This window comes from Trachypithecus francoisi, unplaced genomic scaffold (genome assembly GCF_009764315.1).
Source record: "Trachypithecus francoisi isolate TF-2019V2 unplaced genomic scaffold, Tfra_2.0 Contig01474, whole genome shotgun sequence".
Lineage (NCBI taxonomy): Eukaryota > Metazoa > Chordata > Mammalia > Primates > Cercopithecidae > Trachypithecus > Trachypithecus francoisi.
This window is the reverse complement of record NW_022681435.1, coordinates 8,681,416-8,703,635: the sequence shown is the minus strand read 5'-3', so window position 1 is coordinate 8,703,635 and position 22,220 is coordinate 8,681,416. Positions and strand designations below refer to the sequence as shown.

The 22,220-nt window shown below is 42.7% G+C and overlaps 1 protein-coding gene and 1 pseudogene across 1 annotated transcript in view; one reads left to right on the top strand and one right to left on the bottom strand.

The window, feature by feature from the left end:
• The window catches only part of PHLPP1 (PH domain and leucine rich repeat protein phosphatase 1), a 270,198-nt gene extending 249,232 nt beyond the window's left edge, over nucleotides 1–20,966 (bottom strand). Inside the window, exon 1 of the mRNA XM_033239200.1 lies at nucleotides 19,057–20,966. Coding sequence (XP_033095091.1) covers nucleotides 19,057–20,647 — 1,591 coding nt within the window. The 5' untranslated portion in view covers nucleotides 20,648–20,966. The remainder of the gene's footprint in view (nucleotides 1–19,056) is intronic.
• LOC117062618 lies at nucleotides 4,213–4,312 on the top strand (annotated as a pseudogene).
• Nucleotides 20,967–22,220: the final 1,254 nt, after the last annotated feature.

The following is a 22,220-nucleotide window of genomic DNA, read 5'->3' as shown; positions in this document are numbered from 1 at the left end:
TTTTAAAACCACGAGGGTGGTCAACTGTTTTGCTGTTGTTGTTGTTTTGATGGGGGGCTGGGAAGGGGAAGTATGCATATCTATAAAAGTAGGAAGAAATGACACCTTCCAATTCTAATGACTACAAGCCAACCCAGGATATAAAGTAAGCATTCCAACTACACTAACAAGACAATCCCTACTCTCAGAAATGAACGTTTGTGTGGTATCTTAAGAATGACATCCTCGGCCAGGCAGGGTAGCTGATGTCTACAATCCCAGCACTTTGGGAGGCCAAGAGAGGCAGATTACCTGAACTAAGGAGTCTGAGACCAGCCTGGGAAACATGGCAAAACCTCATCTCTACAAAAAATACAAAAATTAAAATTAGCCGGTTTACAAAAATGCAAAAATTAAAAACGCCAAATTATAGGTGGCATGTACGTGTAGTCCTAGCCACTAGGGAGGCTGAGGTGGGAGGATGCCTTGAGCATAGGAGGCAGAGGCTGCAGTGAGTGGAAATGGCACCACTACGCTCCCGTCTAAGCAACAGTACCAGATCCTGCCTCAGAAAAAAAAAAAAAAGAAAAAGAAAAAAAAAGAATGACATCCTCTTAAGCAGTTCCAAAATATGTTTATAGAACTTTTCCTAATCACATGTTCATTTTGTGAATAAAACACCAAGTCCCTCATATGACTTGGTTACAAAGCAAGGGATCATTGAGCTTCCGCTTTATAATCACAAGGGCCAATAACTATTATCCTTCTGATTACATTGGTGCTAACATTTCTGTTAATATCCCCCATAAAAATCAGCTTGTCAAGTGTTGATATTGCTCTAATGAGTTAACTGAAGTCTCTGTAAAAATTTTCACAGAGGGCAAATAGGTGTTATTTAATAATAGATGGTGGAAAATACCCACTGGCAGGTAATTAACCTGAATGTTGATTGGTTTGAATTAGAAGTATTTTATTTGGATTAGAAGCATGACTTATTTTAGTCAGACAGGCTGAAATAACTTCTTTTTTGTTACCATGGTGTTTCTCATAATTCTAAAACACAAAAAGCAAAATGCAGCTCATTTTCCAGTGCTGTCATCCACGTTACTACAAGACAGTATTTCACAGAGCCATTACCATCTACTCAAGATGAAAATAATTTATAATAGGTCATTAGTAAAGACTTAACTTGCCATGTGTGTAGTACAGGTTTTACAGCCATGGATAAAAGAGCTAATAAGTTGTTGTATGCTTATATGAACGCTGAAAGATTTTGTTTCTTCCTAGTATACATGAGAGGTTTTTAAAAGAATTCCTTCTTCCATGAAGATCCAGAGAGGAGATACAGAGGTTTTTAAAAAATGCCCCCAGGTCATGACCAAATCATCATCTTCCAATTTTTACATGAATGTGGTGTACATATGACACCAAACTTAAAAAACGTACCTCTCTTTAGAAGGTAAACAGTACTTCCCATCAACCTCATAAATGCACAGAAAAATAAAACCTCATAGGCCTTAAAAAAAAGAAATAAGAGAAAGTCCTTCAGTGTACTCTAGGCTACCGTCAGGGTTTAGTGCAACCTCTAGCCCGTGTACATCTGCATTTTTTGTTTCAAAAAATCAAAACAAATATTTGCTTAACCCAGAATTTAGATCCTCACAAACTATAATATCAAATAGAGCCCAAAACTATTCAAGTGATAAAAAGGCCCAGATGCCTGGAAGTATATGGTAAATGGTAAGGATTCGACTGGAACTATTAATCCTAAACTCAATTACACTGTATCTTGAAACAATAATTTAGAGTTGCTCCTAAAACAATTCAGGATCCCAGAACTGAAGCAACAGTTTACTCCTGGTCCTTCCAGGGCGACACAGTAGAGTTTGGAGGCTCTCTCCCCCCATTCCTGCTACTACAGTAACCTGCGAATACTATGTCTCCATTAGAACACTTTTCACCTTTTTATTGTTAATGTTGGCTTGTTTCCACAAACATGCCTTCAAATTGGTAAGTAATTCAAGGGATCCTCAACAATTTACATGAATCATCTTTAATTCAAAGGACCACGATATAGTAAATAATCACAGTAATTACTGATTAAATGAATGAATGTGTATACGTATACCTCAGACATACTGCAGGTTCAGTTCCAGACCACTGTTATAGAGTGAATATCACAATAAAGTCACATGAATTTTTTGGTTTCCTAGTGCATATAAACAGTTATGTTTACACTATATAGACTATTAAGTTTGTAACAGCATTATGTATAAAGCACAATGTACGTACCTTAATTTAAAAATATTGCTAAAAAGTACTAACAATGATCTCAGCCTTTGGCAAGTCATAATCTTTTTGCTGGTGAAGGGTCTAGCCTCAATGTTGATGGCAGCTGACTGATCCAGGTGGCTGCTGCTGCAGATTGGGGTGGCTGTGGCAATTTCTTAAAATAAGACAATAAAGTTTGCTGCTCAATTAACTATTCCTTTCACAAAAGATTTCTCTTTGACAGCACTTTGCCCACATAACTTTTTTCAAAATTGGAGTCAATTCTCTCAAACCCTGCTGCTCCTTTTATCAACTAAGTTTATGTAATATTCTAAATTCTCTGTTGTCATTTCAACAACGTTCACAGCATCTTCACCAGGAGTAGATTCCTTCTCAAGAAACCACTTTCTTTGCTTGTCCATAAGAGGAAATTCCTCATCCATTCAAGTTTCATCATGAGATTGCAGCAATTCAGTCTCATCTCCAGATTCCACTTCTAATTGTAGTTCTTTTGCTATTTCCAACACATCTGCAGTTACTTCCTCCATGGAAGTCTTGAACTCCTCAAAATCATCCATGAATCAACTTCTTCCAAACCCAAGTTAATGGAGGTTCTCCTCCCATGAATCATAAATGTTCTTAATGGCATCCAGAATGGTGAATACTTTCCAAAAGGTTTTCAATTTATTTTGTCCAGATGTATCAAGGGAATTACTATCTATGGCAGCTATAGCCTTACAAAATGTATTTCTTAAATAATAAGACCAGAAATTCAAAATTACTCCTTGTTCCATGGAGTACAGAATGAATGTTGTGTTAGCAGGCATGAAAACAACATTAATCTCTATGTACATCTCCATCAGAGCTCTTGGATGACCAGGTACATTTTCAGTGGGCAGTAATATTTTGAAAGGAATCTTTTCTTTTTCTGAGCAGCAGGTCTCAACAATGGGCTTAAAATGTTAAGTAAATAATGCTACAAACAGGTGTGCTGTAATCCAGCTTTGTTGTTCCACTTATAGAGCACAGGCAGAGCAGATTTAGCAGAATTCTCAGGGGCCCTAGGATTTTCAAAATGGTAAATGAGCATCCGCTTCAACTTAAAGTCACCAGCTGCATTAATTCCTAACAAGAGAGTCAGCCTATCCTTTGAAGGAAGCCAGGTACTGACTTCTCCTCTCTAGCTATGAAAGTCCTAGATGGTATCTTCTGCCAATAGAAGGATGCTTCATCCATCTACACTGAAAATCTGTCACTTTGTGTAGCCGCCTTCATCAATGATCTTAGCGGGATCTTCCAGATAACTTGCTACAGATTCTACATCGTAACTTGTGCAGCTTCACCTTGCAACTTTGTATTATGGACACAGCTTATTTCCTTCAATCTCATAAACCAATCTCTGCTAGCTTCAAACTTCTCTTTAGAAACTTCCTCTTCTTTCTCAGTCTTCAAAAAATTAAAGAGAGTTAGGACCTTGCTCTGGATTAGGGTTTGGATTAAGTGAATGTTGTACCTGGTTTGATCTTCTGTGTAGACCACTAAAACGTTCTCCGTATCAGCAGCATAAGGCTGTTTTGCCTTATGATTCATGTGTTCACTGGAGTAGCACTTTTAATTTCCTTCAATAACCTCTTTTGCATTTGCAACTTGGTTAACTGTTTGTGGCATAGGAGGACCAGCTTTTGGCCTTTCTCAGATTTCGACATGCCTTCTTTACAGAGCTTAATCATATTCAGCTTTTGATTTAATGTGAGAGACTTGCGACTCTTCCCTTCACTTGAACACTGAGGCCTTTATGGGGTTACTAACTGGCCCAATTGCAATACTGTTGTGTCTCAGGGAACAGGGAGGCCCCAGGATAGGGAAAGAGATAGGGGAATAGCCAGCCCGTCAAGCAGTCAAAACACACACAACTTTATCAAGCTTTCCATCTTACATGGGCGTGGTTTGTGATGCCCCAAAACAATTACAATAGCAACATCAAAAATCACTGATACAGAGAAAATTAGCATGGCCCCTGCGCAAGGATGACATGCAAATTCATGAAACGTTCCATATTTTTAAAAAAATTATAAATAATGAAAAGGTTTGAAATACTGCAAGACTCACCAAAATACGACACAGAGACACAAAGTGAGCACATGCTGTTGGAAAAAATGTTGCCAACAGACTTGCTCAACACAGTGTTGCCACAAACCTTCAATTTGTAAGAAATGCAGTATCTGCAAAGCACAACAAAAGCAAGCACAATAAAACAAGGTATGCCTGTACAGTCTTCCATGTAACTGAGTATCAGTGCCCAACAACAGGAGATCCCATCTTCCTTAATGAGCCCTAATTAACTCTAATTAACATCTGCGGCAATTTACCATTGCTAAAAATAATAAAACCACATTACATTTGTATAACACCTCACAGTTTACAAAGCACTTCCACACATATCCTCAACTCAGAATCTCACAAAGTTCTTCAAAACAGACTTTTTTTTTTGAGACGAAGCTTCGCTCGTTGCCCAGGCTGGAGTGCAATGGCACGATCTCAGCTCACTGCAACCTCTGCCTCCCGTTTTCATGGGATTCTCCTCCCGAGTAGCTGGGATTATAGGCACCCACTACCAGGCCAGGCTAGTTTTTTGTATTTTTAGTAGTGACAGGGTTTCACCATGTTAGCCAGGCTGGTCTCGAACTCCTAACCTCAGGTGATCCACCTGCCTCGGCCCCCCAAAGTGCTGGGATTACAGGCATGAGCCACTGCACCTGGCCGAAAACAGATTTTTTAAAATCATCTTTTCTCTCTCTCTAATAAATGAGGCTGAATGAGGTTAAGGGGTTTACTATAGGTCTCACATCATGTAAAGAAGAGGCCGGGCGCGGTGGCTCAAGCCTGTAATCCCAGCACTTTGGGAGGCCAAGACGAGCGGATCACGAGGTCAGCAGATCGAGACCATCCTGGCTAACACGGTGAAACCTCGTCTCTACTAAAAAAATACAAAAAACTAGCCGGGCGAGATGGCCGGCACCTGTAGTCCCAGCTACTCCGGAGGCTGAGGCAGGAGAATGGCGTGAACCCGGGAGGCGGAGCTTGCAGTGAGCTGAGATCCGGCCACTGCACTCCAGCCCGGGCAACAGAGCGAGACTCCACCTCAAAAAAAAAAAAAAAAAAAAAAAAAGAAGAGAAGCGTACAGACCACAGAAGGGTTCCAGTGCTCTTTCCACCCTAAGAAGCATCAGCAACATACATCCCAAAATGTGGAGGGATGGTTTGTAAGAACTAGTACTGTTATCAAAGACACTTTCATTCATTATCTTACTTGATCCTCTCAACAACCTTGTGCAGCAGGTAAGAAAGAATGCAGAAAAGCTCTGTGTCAGTGGCACAGCCAGAAGTCAAGTCCAGGTTGTAACTAGTTTAAAGTCTGTGCTTCACAAATGCTGATGTCCCCTAACTGACCACAGAAGCTCATTAGGGATAAGTTTTCCATATTCAGCAAATCAAGGGGGACACTTACCAGTTAACTCTGACACCTGATGCTTGAACTTGAATTCTGCCTCTCTCTTGCCCACTGTACAAATCTAAACGAGTTACCAAACTGCTCTGCAACTCCATTTCTCTATCTGTAATACTGGGGTGATATCATAACCTACCTCATAGGGTTGTTATGAGAATTAAATTAATAGTTATAAAGCACTTAATATTTATAAAGCACTAAACAGTAATTAGCATATAGGGTGATAGAAATGTTTGCTAAATATCAAAATACTATATAATTTCTTGAACATTAGGCAGCAGGATACAATCATGCTGAAGCAGTTCAATTCTTTTGTACCTGCTTATTCAAATTTTTAAAAAATAACATCTGGTTTGTCATTGTGGAAGAAAGCACTGTTACTTACACATACCTAAATGTGGTGACCACAGTTCCATTTCATTCAGGTTTTTTTTTTTTTAGATGAAGTCTCACTCTGTCACCCAGGCTAGAGTGCAGTGGCATGATCTCAGCTCACTGCAACCTCCACCTCCCTGGTTCAAGTGATTCTCCTGCCTCAGCCTCCCGAGTAGCTGGGATTTACAGCCGCGCGCCATCATGCCTAGCTAATTTTTTGCATTTTTAGTAGGGACAGGGTTTCACCATGTTGTCCAGGCTGGTCTCGAACTCCTGACCTCAAGTGATGTGCCCGCCTCAGCCTCCCAAAGTGCTGGGATTACAGGCATAAGCCACCACACCTGGCTTCATTTAGTATTTTACAGCAATGGGTCTGGAGATTTTCTCCTTAAGTGTTCATGTACTAAAGCCTATAGTCAACTCCAGCAAAGGTGATTTGGAACTTCTGCAACACAACTAAAAGCCTACAGAAGAGAAACCTAGTTATCCAACAAACAGAATCTTATAAAGCCACAAAACCCAACAGCAGTACCATGTGTGTCTTGTAGCCATTTATATAATAACTAAGAATTGGTCAATAGACCATGAAAGCCTGTTTGCCAAAGATGGCAGATGTTCTAATTTGACTTTTCTATATTTGACATGTGTTCCTTTTCCCTCCCCCATTCCCACTAAAAAAACACTTCATTTTTTCTAGGAATTAACTGACTTAACAGCACTAATGCACCATGGGTACAATTAGAATACTGGTCGCAGGATCACAGACTTCTGCTACCTCAAGTCAGAGCTATTTCAAATTATCATTCCTGTAATCAAGAACTGTCATCAGTTCAAGACAACGCATGGAATCCCCTTCTCAGGCTAGCCAAAAAAAACTCAAGGCAGCACCGGCAGAGTCTACTAATTTCAATAGGCATGTTAACCTTCCTTTTTTAAAATTAAAAAGATAAACCAGGCCAGGCACAGTGGCTCACACCTGTAATCTCAGCACTTTGGGAGGCCGAGGTGGGCAGATCGCGAGGTCTGGAGTTTGAGACCAGACTGGCCAACATGGTGAAACCCCATCTCTACTGAAAATACAAAAAGTAGCCAGGTGTGGTGGCGTGGGCCTATAATCCTGGCTACATGGGAGGCTGAGGCAGGACAGGAGAATCACTTGAACCTGGGAGGCAGTGGTTGCAGTGAGCCGAGATCACGCCACTGTACTCCAGCCTGGGTGGCAGAGTGAGCCACTGTCTCAAAAAAAAAAAAAAAAAAAAATACTTTGGGAGGCCGAGGCAGGTGGATCACGAGGTCAGAAGATCGAGACCATCCTGGTTAACACAGTGAAATCCTGTCTCTACTAAAAAATACAAAAAAAAAAAAAAAATTAGCCAGGCGTGGTGGCGGACGCCTGTAGTCCCAGCTACTCAGGAGGCTGAGGCAGGAGAATGGCGGGAACCCAGGAGGCGGAGCTTGCAGTGAGCCGAGATCGAGCCACTGCACTCCAGCCTGGGCGACAGAGCGAGACTCCGTCTCAAAAAAAATATATATATAAAGATAAACCATATGTACTTCACAATGACCTCTAAGGGGTAGCCCCCAGAACTTCTCCAGAAGGTGAAAAAAGTTCAGTGAATCTGTACAGTATAAATAAACAGCTGAGACTGCTGCCTAATGCAAAATAAATTACTCAAAGAGCTCAAATTCGGAAAACAGAAATTAATGCTTTATGTCCCTGCCTTAAAAAAAATTTTTTTTCTTTTTGAGACAGTCTCACTCCATTGCCCAGGCTGGAGTGCAGTGACACCATCTCAGTTCACTACAATCTCTGCCTCCTGGGTTCAAGTGATTCTTCTGCCTCAGGCTCCTGAGTAGTTGGGATTACAGGCATGCAACACCACGCCCGGCTAATTTTTGTATTTTTAGTAGAGACGAGGTTTCGCCATGTTGGCCAGGCTGGTCTCAAGCTCCTGACATCAGGTGATCTGCCTGCCCGCCTCAGCCTCCCAAAGTGCTACGATTACAGGCATAAGCCACCACACCTGGCCTAAAAAATTATCTCTAATATGTAAAAGTTTCATATTTTTCTAATATGAAAAATACACATAGAAGCAATATTTTATATTCCAGGCCCCCTCCCCTTCCCATCCAAGCCACTTTGAGATGATATCGAATCAACAGGAAAGAAGTATTCTGATAAGTCCATGTCCAGAAGCACATAAGCTGCCATCCTAAAAGTGACAATGGCGGCCGGGCGCGGTGGCTCAAGCCTGTAATCCTAGCACTTTGGGAGGCCGAGACGGGTGGATCACAAGGTCAGGAGATCGAGACCATCCTGGCTAACATGGTGAAACCCCGTCTCTACTAAAAAATACAAAAAACTAGCCGGGCTAGGTGGCGGGCGCCTGTAGTCCCAGCTACTCCGGAGGCTGAGGCAGGAGAATGGCGTAAACCCGGGAGGCGGAGCTTGCAGTGAGCTGAGATCCGGCCACTGCACTCCAGCCTGGGCGACAGAGCGAGACTCCGTCTCAAAAAAAAAAAAAAAAAAAGTGACAATGGCAAGGGAAATTGGGGCATCAAAAAGAAATGCAGTGGTAAGGCTAAAGAGCCTTCCTTTTCTCGCTACTATCCCTCAACAAATCCTAATACCTACCCTAAACCTACATCACTCCATATTGTAGATTTTAATCCCCAGCTTGCCAGTTAAAACAAACAAGCAAAAATGGCATAAACTCTGGAGAAAAGTGGCCTTTTTATTTTTTTTTTGGAGACAGGGTCTCACTATGTTGCCAAGGCTGGTCTCGAACTCCTGAACACAAATGATTCTCCTGCCTTGGCCTCCCAAAGTGTGGGAAATACAGGCGTGTGCCACATACCTGCCAAAAGGGGCATTTTAAATCTGTGAAGAAATAACAAAGTCATTCAATTAAAATGTGGGAACTATTTGTTATTTTTCTTTTTTTTTTTTTTTTTTGAGACAGCGTCTCACTCTGTCACCCAGGTTGGAGTGCAGTGGCTTGATCTCAGCTCACTGCAACCTTCACCTTCCAGGTTCAAGCGAGTCTCCTGCCTCAGCCTCCCGAGTAGCTGGGATTACAGGTGCCCACCACCATGCCCAGCTAATTTTTGTATGTTCAGTAGAGATGGGGTTTCACCATGTTGGTCAGGGTGGTCTTGAACTCCTGACCTCAGGTGATCCATCCACCTCGGCCTTCCAAAGTGCTGGGATTACAGGTGTGAGCCACCGCGCCCGGCCTCTCCTTCCTATCTTAAACAATGGATACATTAAATTTTTATGCATAGAAAACTGCCAGCATGGTGGATCACGCCTGTAATCTCAGAACTTTGGGAGGCCGAGGTGGACGGATAACCTGAGCTCAGGAGCTCGAGACCAGCATGGCCAACATGGCAAAACCCCGTCTCTATTAAAAATACAAAAATTAGCTGAGCATGGTGGCGGGCGCCTGTAATCCCAGCTACTCCGGAGGCTGAGGCAGGAGAATCGTTTGAACCCAGGAGGCAGAGGTTGTCGTGAGCCGAGATTACACCACCGCACTCCAGCCTGGGCAAACAGAGCAACACTCCATCAAAAAAACAAAGAGAAGAGAAGACACGAGAAGAGAAGAGGAAAGAAAAGAAAAAATACTACAAGTATAAGAGAATTTTTTAAATCCTGGAGTAGAGGAGACATTCCTAAGCATGACAAACACCCTGAAAACCTAGAGGAAAAGACTCATATAAAAGTGAACAGATAAAGAAAATATTAGTGACTTAGTAAACAAAACTAGTTTCTCTATGTAACGCCCAAAGGAATTAGTAGGAAAAAGGCAAACATCCAACCAAAAAAAAAAAAAAAAACAAAAGCAGGCAAGGGATATGAATAAGTCACAAGGAGTTACCAATTAATGTTCAACAAAATTAAAAATTAACTGCAAATTTTTTTAAATTGAGATTTTTTTTTTTTTCCCCAGGATCACTTACCCTACTCACCCCCTCCCATCCATAAATACAACTACTACCTCTCATCATATCCTACCTCAACACTCAACGGAGAATGTGTGTGTGTGGTATGTGCATATATACATACATACATTGTGTGTGTGTGTGCTTAAGGAAGAATAAGTTTGCCAATTATAGCAATGTTTACACAGGAGAGTTCCTTGTTACTTAAAACTGAATGTCAGCTGCACCCCAGCCATATCACCTCTCTAAGAGACCATCGACAGAAACTGCTCCTCTGCTTCAGCATCTGGGGTAAATACTCAAGATGACAGATGCAATATATTTTAACCCTAGTGTACTTACGCATTTTTAAAAGTTCCTTTACTCATTTAAAAATGAACAGTAATCTTTGAGGAATTAATTGACTTAGTAGGTTAACTCCCATAGAAAGGAAAGCAAAACTTTTGCTTAAGGTAAATAATTAAATTAAAATGAAATCCAGCATAAAAGGAAATCTGTCATACCCTAAAATTAGCTGGAAATATTTGTTTCCGCAGTTCACAAACTATCTTTTTGCTAATGAGAGCAGGATATTTCTTTCTCTCTCTCTTTTTTTTAAGAGACAGAAAGACAGAGAGAAAGTATTCAAAGCAATGGCACACTTCACGATGCAGACTTCCAAATCAGCACACAACAAAAGCCCAAAGATTACTGAACAAGTTGCTTCAATTTTTGTATGTCACAGAAAGGTAGAACTGTGTACACGTACCTGAAAAATAAGCTAAGTTGCAATTAATTTTGACACCTTTTTAAAAATAATTCAAAGAACACAATGTTGAATGTTTTTAACATGTACATATTTATTTATTTATTTAATTTATTTTTATTTAGTTTTTTGCTCTGCCGCCCAGACGGGAGTGCAGTGGCGCGATGTGGGCTCACTGCAACCTCTGCCTCCTGGGTTCAAGTGATTCTCCTGCCTCAGCCTCCGGAGTAGCTGGAATTACAGGTGTGCACCACTAGGCCCAGCTAATTTTTTGTATTTTTAGTAGAAATGGGGTTTCACCATGTTGGCCAGACTGGTCTCGAACTCCTGACCTCAGGTGATCTGCCTGACTCAGCCTCCCAAAGTGCTGGGATTACAGGCATGAGCCACTGCGAACAGCCAACACACACATATTTAAAGGGAAATTTTGTTCAAAATTCATGCTTAAATTTTTCTCCCAAATTATTTTTTTAATTCAATTATTTCTTTTTCCAACATTTTCATTCTTTTAACAATTTCACCTTCAAAGTACTGAATGAACTAAGAACATTGATTTTTTTAACACTGTACCCCTTCTCTGCCAACTGCCAATAGTTCTATCATGCATCCCACAAAGGTAACATCACTGATGAAATCTAATTTCTCTCTGTGCAATTAAAATACCCACCTGTTCCATCAGAAGTTCCTTTCTTACAATCTGTCAAAGTGATATGCAACCCCTCAAAAGCACTGATTAGAATGAAAAGAACTAGAAAAACATCTTGAAGAGAGAAACCACTAACTGTGTAAAGCACACAATTTCTTTAACTTTCATTTTTAACAGTATTAATATAAAGAACCACCAAAGACAGGTAAGTATACAGATTCACAGTGTGGGAAAAAAGAACACTGGACAGATCATCAAAATCCTAGGTGTGGTCCTAACTCTGTAACTGACTTGACCAATGAATCTGGACCAGATACTTTACCTCACAGGTTTACTTTTCTCGTCTATAAAAATACAGATGTTGGCCAAATTATCTCTACAACATCCTAAATTCTATTACCTGTTCAAAGTAACAGTGCAAAAATTCCATTTTCTTAAAATGTTTTTTCTCCTACTGACTATAGGCACTGGTAGGCAAGCACCCAGCTCACCATGAATAAAGCTAACTAGCCAGTAAATTTTGTACATTTGTATCCCTCTAATACAGTTATTAGAGTAAACTTGATGAACTAGACTATGAAGGCATCTTGCTTTCTAATTTAAGAATTTCACTTTAACTTAAAAGAGGATGTACTTCTTTATACTCATCTGTGGCATGCTGAATTCTACTTTAGGAGTAGGAATGACAGGGAATGGGTAATCAAACATCAATTCTTGTCCTAATCTATACCAAAATGGAGGTCTGCTTTGTTTGGTTGGCAACCTCCAGCTGACTTGTGTACACTAGGTCCAAGCCCATAAGAAAAGGCAGGGGATTTGACAGTTTTAAGCCCATAGCCATGTCTTACAGAACTTAAAACAACTACAACTTTCAAAACCCTTCAAAACAAAAAACAGGCTCTCTAACGATGCCTCAGAATATTATGAGTTGGAAGAGATCCTGGACTTGTTCTACTCCAACCCCATCGTTTTACAGATGAGGAAATCAAAGCCCAGGGTAGGTTACAATGAATGCCCAAAGTCATGCCAAGTTTCCCAACTCTCGGACTAGTTTCTCTAAAAAGCAGTACATTTTCTCTCACGGTGTGAGATAAAAGGAAAAAATTCCTTCCCAAAGTTCTGTTTTTGAAGAGGAGAGTGACTTTGACCCAACCCCCACCCCCAACACACCAGCCAAGCTCTTGCTGTATTTAAAAACATGCCTGGTATTTGAAAAGAAAGCCCAAACACTCTAACACATTATTAAGTGAGGCAGGTATATGAACAGATTCATTCTCCACCTGCTCTTCCTCAGATGTATGACTCAGAAGAAATAGAGAGCAATAAATATAAATCTCTTCCTGCTTAAACAGAATGTGAGAAAAAAAACTTCAAAAAAATTATGACCAATTCAAATTCTCTCTAACTTCACTTTCTAATTAGATTTTTCCCGCATTATTGAAATGGTCCAAAACTAAATATTTCAAATTTCATTCAATCTTCAACCGAATGCTTTCACAAACTAGAAGCAAGGCTAATTTGCCAAGCTCCAGTTAGAAAAATATATGCCAAAAATTCTGGATGTTTTTTGCTTGTGTTTTGCTAAAGTATTGATATCTCCAAAATCATACAATATGTGTAACCTACAAACAAAGCATTTTATGGAGTTTTCATTGTTAACTTCTAGGTCACAAACTCAGAGGCCACTAGGCTTACACCTCCACAAGACACTTTAGCGTTAAATGCATTTTACAATGTATAAAAATCTCAAGTGTAAAAAATACAACAGGGAAAAAAATGACTTCAGTATGCATGTGGCATTACAGAATGGCTATGCCTTGTTTCATTTAACATACCAAAAAGTATATGAGGCCAAGTCATGGTAACACAACAAAACCATTCCAACTCTAAAATCAAAGAATAACAACACTTCATTAATCCAGGAACGCTTATTATGCTTGATAAAAAGTATAATATCACACAACTTCAAAGAGTTGCTATTTCACAGTTACCTAAATATACTAACGTCTTTTAATCAAAGTATCATTAAAGTCTATTTTTTCTAGGTACTTGAGTTTCAATTTATCAAAATTTTCTGGAGTTGAAGTTTCATACAAATCCAGTCAGTCATACAGCCTTAGGTTATAAATATCCAATATATCTAATGAATCCATATGGTCGATTTTGTTTGATTATATTATCTTTACAAAACCAAAGGTAAGTATAAAAAAGGACTTGCAATAGAATCACAGTGACGTCAGGCCAGATTCAAAACCCCTCATTACCAGTGTTCCACCAGATGCATGTGATTAAAGGAATGGAATGGGTTTAGAAGGTGGAACTTTAAAGAAAAAAAAAAAAGACTTCATTTTCCCAGGCTATTTTAGACATTTTGATAACATCTCTTTCTCTTTTTCAAAATGTCAGGCGTCTTTAAAGGAATCGTTTTTTCTATTGAGTGGCTTCAGGATCTCTTGACTTTCACAGTACAATCAAACCCTTCTCCAGTCCAGATAGACTGAATTATGTTAAACCCCGGCACATAACAAAATCATTAAATCTAAGATGCCTCATTTGACAGATGTCTCATTAAATTCACTGCAAAATGAAGGTACGAGATGCCTTTGAAAAGTTGGCGGGAACCTGTTAACTCTAAGAAAACTTTCAGAGAGAGCTATTCTCTCAAAATCCAGAGTTCACTCACGTGAAATAGAAGATATTAATAGTATGTGGCACATCTAAAATCTCCTGCCATGGGAGAAATGCCGCTATGTGTATGTGTGTTTAACACATCCCTGGGGACCCAAACAGGATGAAAGCTGAAGAATCAGGGCACACACCACCAGCTGCTTAACAAAATTCCACAAATTAAATTCAACAAATGTTAAACTAAAATGCCAAGTTATTATACTAGGCTTGGATCACATACATACAACGTCAGTGAATGTTACGTTATCAGTAAATGAAAAGCTAAATTCAGGATTCTAGGAAGAGAAAGAGAAACAACAAAAACATTTTACACTTAAAAAATAACCATCTTTGTATATATCGATCATTTAAGGCGGGTGATTTGATAATCTTATAGCAACCAAAATATAAAACTTTCAACCTAAAACTTTACACAAACTCATTTACACTCATCTTCTGCCCCTACAATTATTTCAGTGAGTATAAAAGACACACGAATTTAGAAATAACTATGAAATTCAGGGAGAAGAACTTACTCTCTATCTCTAGCACTATACAACATATGAATTATAAAAATTAAACAAGAGCACAATAACAACAAGAAAGCATCATTAAAAGACAATTCAATTTTTTAACAATAGGTTTAGGCAAATAAGATATTTAATGAAAAATATTTTCAGTTACTTTAAAAGCCATGTTTTAAAGGAACTGAACTGTCACACATACACACACACACACACACACACACACACACACCCCTCAAGTTATCCACTTTTCAGGCAAAGTATTAATTCTCTACTTATCAATGAAGATTTACAGTTTAACAAATAGGTATGCTTGAATAAGAGAAAAAAGAACTATTATGTAAACTTTAATTCATACCAACTTAAATCCAAGCATGACTATTTGCAACCAGAATATTGAGAACACTTCAGTACTCTTTCCACATTGTCTACTTATTTGTCCGTCTTGGTTCTTTACATTTTTAAAGGCACCATGATAAACAGAACCATCCACATTTCACAAGAAATACCACTTTGAACTAGAGGATAATACCACCTCATTACCAACAAAAACAGCATATTTTTGGAATGCTTTTAAACAAGGGAAAAACTCAAGTGTAAATTTAATTTAATCGATTCATGGAAAGTGATATGAATTGCAAAATAGAATACTCAAGCTCTCTATTCTCCGGCCTCCTAAGGACGGAAAAACTACGAGTCAGATCTCTCTGTGCATCAGTTCCTCCATCTGAAAAGAGGATTGCCACCGGCCCTCCTTAACACTGTTTTTGAAAGGGGAAATCAAATAATTCATGTGAAAACACTTTAAGATGTTTGAAGATAATAAAAACCAATGTATTGTAGATGTTATCAAACCATAGTAGTGAAGGGCGGCACGTACTTTACAACAAAAACAAATAAATATAAAATATAAATATAAAAATGTAAAATACTAAAAAAAAAAAATTTAAACCCTCTGTACTGAAAATTAAAGGGACTGTTCAAGTACACACTGGTGTCACACGTTCAAACCACGTTACTCAATACTACTGTAATTATAGTAATAACAACCTGCTTGTCAATATTATAACTTCATGCTGAACCACCCCTCCCCTCTTGGTCTGCATGTAGGAAACCACATAAGGTTTGATCATTCCCAGAAGAGAAAAGAAAGAAAATAGGAGAGGGATAAAAAGATTGTTTCCGCCAACTCCCAAGGAATCACACACAAAAATACCTTGACCAAGATTCACTAGGTACAGTGAATGTGCAGTTTATTCTGTCAACACCCTTTGTCATTATTAAAATTCGAACAGAAATTGCTAGACTACTCAGATCTAAGTGCTGGAAGAAAAGTCAAAAAATATAAAAAGATATAGTTTAATGCTGCCCTACATCAATGAGAAAGGCTCCCCAGAGAGTCTAAAACAAAAGCTCATTCATGTTTAGGAGTCCATAACTTATGTCGGGCAACCTAAGTTCTTGAAATTTTTAACCCACAATTACTCTCTTTCAGGCAAAATTCAAGATGTCTGATTTTAAAGGGATATTAAATACTTAAGTAACTTCAGATAAAGCTAATTAAAATTTCCCATATCTTAAGTCAGCTAAGAGAATGGTGGCCTGGTAGATGCTATAACAATTTTCAAACTAAGTTTTCATTAACGACTCTGTAATTAGATAGTATCTTTATCCAAGGCCTTCTCGTTCATTGAAGACTTTCATTTTACTTTACCCAGATAAATATTTAAATATTCAAAGCAACCACAAATGGCTTTCAAAGCCTCTAAAAAACAACCCTAGTCAGGTTATAAACACTAAAATCTAATAGAAAGGTGATCTTCAAGACAGTAGACCCTCAAAACAGTAGGCAAACTCAAGTTAAATACAGAAAAATATTCAAAAGAATTTGAAAGCAACTTCTTAGCTATCCTTCACCCCAACTATACATAAACAAAACAACATGCAGCAATAAATTTAAAAATAAGTTATATATAAAATTACCAATGGGGTACAGAATTTTCAAAGCCCCTGTAAAAGATATCATCTAAAACAAACATTAATTATCCTCTTCCTACAGAAAAAAACTACTACCAAAATGTAACTCTGTTTTGTTGAGGTGGCCTATATTCTGTTGGAACACAGAGATCACTTCCAGGAATCACTTCCAGCCTGGTGCAAACCTTCACTATATGTGGAGTCCTAACAGTGGTTCCGTAAGTGAGATTACAGTTTTGTTCATCAGTAACTGAACTTCTTTGCAAAAATTCAAGTGGATTTACCATACACTAAATTTTGTTCTATGACAAATGAATAACAGCAGAGATGTGTGGTATATTTACTGAGGCTTAAAATAAGATCAACTTTGTTTAAAAGCCAAAATAAGCAATTAGACAACTTGGAAACAATCAGGCATCTTCCTTCTAGGACACCTGTACACTGGCTTCATGTTCAAGAATAGAGTGGATACTGTGTGTGGCATTCCCACACATCTACACAGATGTGTGAGTATATGTAAGCATATACTCAGAGACATACATGCATTTATGCTGTGCATATAGAAATAAGGCAGTAAGTGCAGAATGAGGTAACAATTACTGCTTTTCATAAAGGACAAAACAAAAAGATTAAAAGATCATGCCAAACATTTAAGATTTAACCAGGAAAGACCTGTCATTTTAATATTGAGATGAGTTTTGAGGAAAAAAAAAAGAAAGTGTTTATTACCCATTAGAATGTTTTAGACACTCTTGAAGAGAATCAAAGAAAAATAAAGATTTAAATTTCGTAACTGTGACACCCAAAACCTTTCCATGGACATTTATCACAATGGACATATCCGTAAGCAAACTCTTGCCATATAAAATTTGTTCAAACTCTATTTAATACGTCCCTTGTTTTTATATACAGTTCCTTCCACATAGTTAAAGGGCACCTATTTTTAATGCTTTTGTAAAATAACAATATTTTACAAATTACATGAATTAACGGAGAAAAGAATACAGTTGTTGATCTTACATAAAAAATCATCTATTTCCTGGACCATAAACTTTAAAAGACATGTCATCGAGTTGGCAAATTGTCTTCAGATACTGCAAATGCTACTGTATTATGATTTGGTTTTCTTTACAAGGAAAAGATTCATCAGAAATCCACTTAAATTTCAGAAAAACTTCCAAGAAATTTAAAGGGCATCTATCTCACCAGGAATCCTGTCAGTCTTGCACATTTCAATGTGGGAGTAAAGATGTAGATTTCTTCACGCAAACTAATTAAACTGCCACTGGGACACAAGCTGGACCAAAAGACATTAAATTGTAAAGAATGGCTACAAATTGGTGGAGTTACAAGTATGACTATTTTTCCACCATCACCTACAACCTAAAAACCTAAAATTGGCGAAGATATAACACTCCTGATTTAATTTTGCTATGAGAACTTTATTTTAAATAAAATTCCTTATCATTGAGAGCATAATTATTCAAACCAGAGGAGGAAAGGGATGTAAACTACTTAGAAAACTCAAGTACAATATCCAGGATCTATAGCTCCTGAATTTAGTACTAGCCAAGTCTTTAGCCAAAAGAGAAATATTACATGGATCACCCCTAGTCAAGAATTTGATAATGTACTGAAAAAAGACGGGGGGAAATTTTAGGACACATCTGAAGAAATAGTAACCACTTAAATCCTTCTTGTGAACCCTCCTGCAAGTCGTAGTGCAGTGGTCAGTTCTGACTATAAAGGCTGGAAGAAATGAGAGAAACAGGAAAAAACATTTTTTTTTATGCAAGACAAACTTGCAGACGAAACAGAAGTCGAGCAAAAAAGCGCTGGGGAAAAGTATCAGTTAAAAAGGGGCCCTTTTGTCAGATTTCTAATGAGGGCTCCGTGGGTAATTTATGAGTGTGGCAGAGCTAAATCAACAAAGGCACCAGTTGACAAGTCAGGAGCTCCCGGTGGCACACACAGCTAGAACGCTGAACTGGGCAGTCAAATGCAGCCAAGAGTGTTCTAGCATTTTTGTTGTCATTTCTTCGGTCCGTCTTATGCTCACGTGACAGTTTACCTGAAATCCCAAACAGCCTGAAACCCAACAAGCCCGAGGAAGCACTTTATGGTTCAAGGTGCTCTTGCCGCTTTCAGGGGCATCTGCTTCCTGTACTTCTGGTGATTCAGCCACCTCTTTCACATTGCTTTCCAACCTCTGAGCCCTCAAGATTGATAAAACGCGCAGATTTAAAGATTGCTCAATTTAGTATACACAGACTGCATGAAAAAGCCGTAAAGTTTCAGACAAAGACTCACCAGGACCCGCACTCACTCTTGGGTTGGGGCAAACTGACAAGCAATTTGAATCACTCTTCGGCCCTCGGCAGCGTTTGCACCCACCCGTCAAGGCAGGTGACTTCCTTACCTGCATAGAAGCGGATGAGGCAGCCAATCTCCGAGTCCATGCCTTCCTCCTGCACCCTCCACAGCTCCCCAAATCCCAGCTGGAAGAGGTAGTCATTTTGGATCTGCAATGGCTTCTCCTCCGCCTCCAGGCGCCGGGTGGTCTCTCCGTGGAGCTGCACATACAGGGTGGGCGGCGGGGGCTGCGGAGGCGCCTTCTCCGCGGTCACCCCGCTCCTCCCGGGGGTCGACTGCAGGCCTCCCGGGGCCACGAATGCCGCCGCCTTCTCCTCGCACGGACCCTCGCGGAGGGCCCCGCCCGGGCTGTCAACGGCCCTCGGGGCTTTCTGCTGCGGCTGAGGCGAGGAGGCCGTCTGGGGAGGCGGGAGAGGCTGCGCGGAGCGGTCGGGACGGCGGGGCTGGCCCGGGACCCCCGTCGGGGCCGAGGCTGCGTCGGCCTCGACCTCTTCCGACGACGACGAGCCGCCGCCGCTGCTGTAGGGATCCAGCCGGTCGGATACGCTCTCGGCGCTGGGACTCAGGCTGAAGCTCTCGGTGTCGGATGCCACAGGCCGCAGGGCGCGGGGAGAAGAGGCAGGACCCCCAACGAAAGGCTCGCCGGGGCTGGAGTCCGAGGGCGCGGGACTGGCACGGCGCGACCACCCGCCCGGGACGCCGGCGGGCAGGGGTAGGTCGGCGGGGGGCGCGCGTGGAGGACCCCCGACGGCACCCGGAGCGCTCCTCGCGGGCAGCGCCTCCGAGTCCCGCGGCTCCGGGGGCGCAAGCCGGGGACCGGCCTCGGGGGGCGGCTCAGCGGGCTCCCGGGCGGCGGCAGCTCCGGGACCCTGGCCCAGCACCTTCACCACGCCGCCGCCTTTGTGGCCCAGCTGCAGCAGGCGGGCGGCCACCTCGCCGGCCGTGGTGTCCAGTGTACAGAGCACCGGGCGCAGGTAGGTCGAGGCCATGTGGCGGTCGAAGACGTGCACGCAACCGCGCTGGAGCTGGTGCCTCACCCAGTCCCGGTCCGACGGCTGCAGCTGCAGCGTCTGCCGGTGCTTCAGGAGCAGCGTCTTCCTGTCCAGGCTCCGGGTGCACAGCGACGCCGAGGCCGAGCAGGAGGCGGGGAGGCCGGCAGCGCTGGGGGAGTGCAAGGCAGTAGCAGCCGAGGACGACGACGACGACGACGACGACGAGGCGGCCGCGGCGGCCGCGGACAGATTCCTCTTCAGCCGCCCTCTCCTCAGCAGGAGGGAGTTGGCGCCGCTGCCGGCCCCGGGCACGGGGGCAGCCCCGCCGGCAATGGGCTGGGGCGCCCCGCGCCGCCTCCTGCGCCCGGCACCCCCTGCTCTGCCCGGCAGCGGCCCCGGCGGCGCCTCGCCCGGGGCCTCTTCCCGCGCCCCGCCGCCGCTGCCGTTCCCGCCGCTCGGGGCCGCCGGGGTCAGCGCGGGCTCCGGACTCCGGCCGCCCCCGGCAGCCGCCGCCAGAGCCGCCGCGGCCGCTGCTGCCGCCGCTGCCGCTGCAGCTGCCGCAGCGGCGGCCGCCGGAGCCGAAGCTCGGTCCTCCCTCCCGGGCTCGGGGAGTCGCTGCGCCGTTGCCGCGGCGGCGGGCTCCATTGCAGTGGGGCTTCGCGTTTCCCCCCCAGCTCCGGAGGCAGCGGGCGGAGAGGGAGGCGATGAGGCGGAGGTGGGAGACGGCGACGGCGCGCGGAGAAGAGAGAAGCCAATGGCGTTCGGCGCGGTCGTTCCAGGGGATTATGTGGCGATTCGAAGCATTCCGTCGGTGTCTCAGTGTTCCATCCCGCGCGCCCGCCTCGCCGCCACCGCCCCCCCGACACACGCCCTCCCCGCCCCGGTCGCCGGCTCCCCAGCGCCGGCCCCGTCCGCTCCCCCCGCCTCAACCCGGCGAACCAGCCGCGGATCTGGGCTCATTGAATATTAATCACCCGCCGGGAGCGGGAAGGCGGGAGGCTGGCAGGGCGGGAGGGCCGCGTGTGCCTCATGAATATTCATCGCCGGCATGACGGCATTCCAGGGAGGAGTGGGGAGAGCCGGGGGATGGCAGGAGGCGGAGCTTCAGGGTAAACAAACGTGACGCGTACGTACGAGGGCGGTGTGGGGGGGCAGTTTCCCGGGAGGTTCCTGAGCCGGCCTCGGAGAGGGCGGTGAAGACAGAGGCGCGCGGTACACCTTGGGAGTTGTGGTTCTCGTCGCGGAATAGGCAATCCCGAGGGAGACATGGTGGACTACAAGTCCCAGCGGTCCTTTGGCTGTGCTCCTCCTGGCCGGCAGCAGCTGGCCATGGCCAGTGAGTATTGTGCCCTCTGCCGTTGAACTCTGTGCCAGAGTTCTCAATGAACAAGAATGCTCATGTTCATTAACTTGTATTTTACCCGCACTCCAGCTTGCCAGATGACTTTTATTTTCCCTACTAATTAAAGGTGAGGACTTTCAGGGACTCTAAACAGTACGAAGGTCCCAGGTCCTGGTCCTCACTTCTGCCCATTGTGTGAGATAGAGATACACACCCGTCACACCACAGCATCACTGGCAGTCTGAGTGGGCCAACCTCACTTTTTCCCCACTTTTTCAAGACCCAGGAAGACAGGTAGTGTCTGGGAATTCTTTTTTTTTTTTTTTTTTTTTTTTTTTTTTTTTTGAGGCGGAGTCTCGCTCCGTCGCCCGGACTGGAGTGCAGTGGCCGGATCTCAGCTCACTGCAAGCTCCGCCTCCCGGGTCTACGCCATTCTCCTGCCTCAGCCTCCCGAGTAGCTGGGACTACAGGCGCCCACCACCTCGCCCGGCTAGTTTTTTTGTATTTTTTTTTTTTAGTAGAGACGGGGTTTCACTGTGTTAGCCAGGATGGTCTCGATCTCCTGACCTCGTGATCCGCCCGTCTCGGCCTCCCAAAGTGCTGGGATTACAGGCTTGAGCCACCGCCCCCGGCCGTGTCTGGGAATTCTAAGTGAGGCTGTCGTTGAATGTTCTTGTTGGAAGGCACAACCCTAAGCCTGTCCTCTCCCTCTCCTGTATCTGAAAAGGAAAATGGCAAAGGACTGAGGTTTCATTGTTCCCCATTGATCTTGAAGTTCGAAGTAGTTTAATGACACGGAAAGCACTGGAAAGTAGAAGAAACATTAGAATGGAGTATGAGATGGGCTTTTTCCATATGTTCTCTTTTAACGTCTTT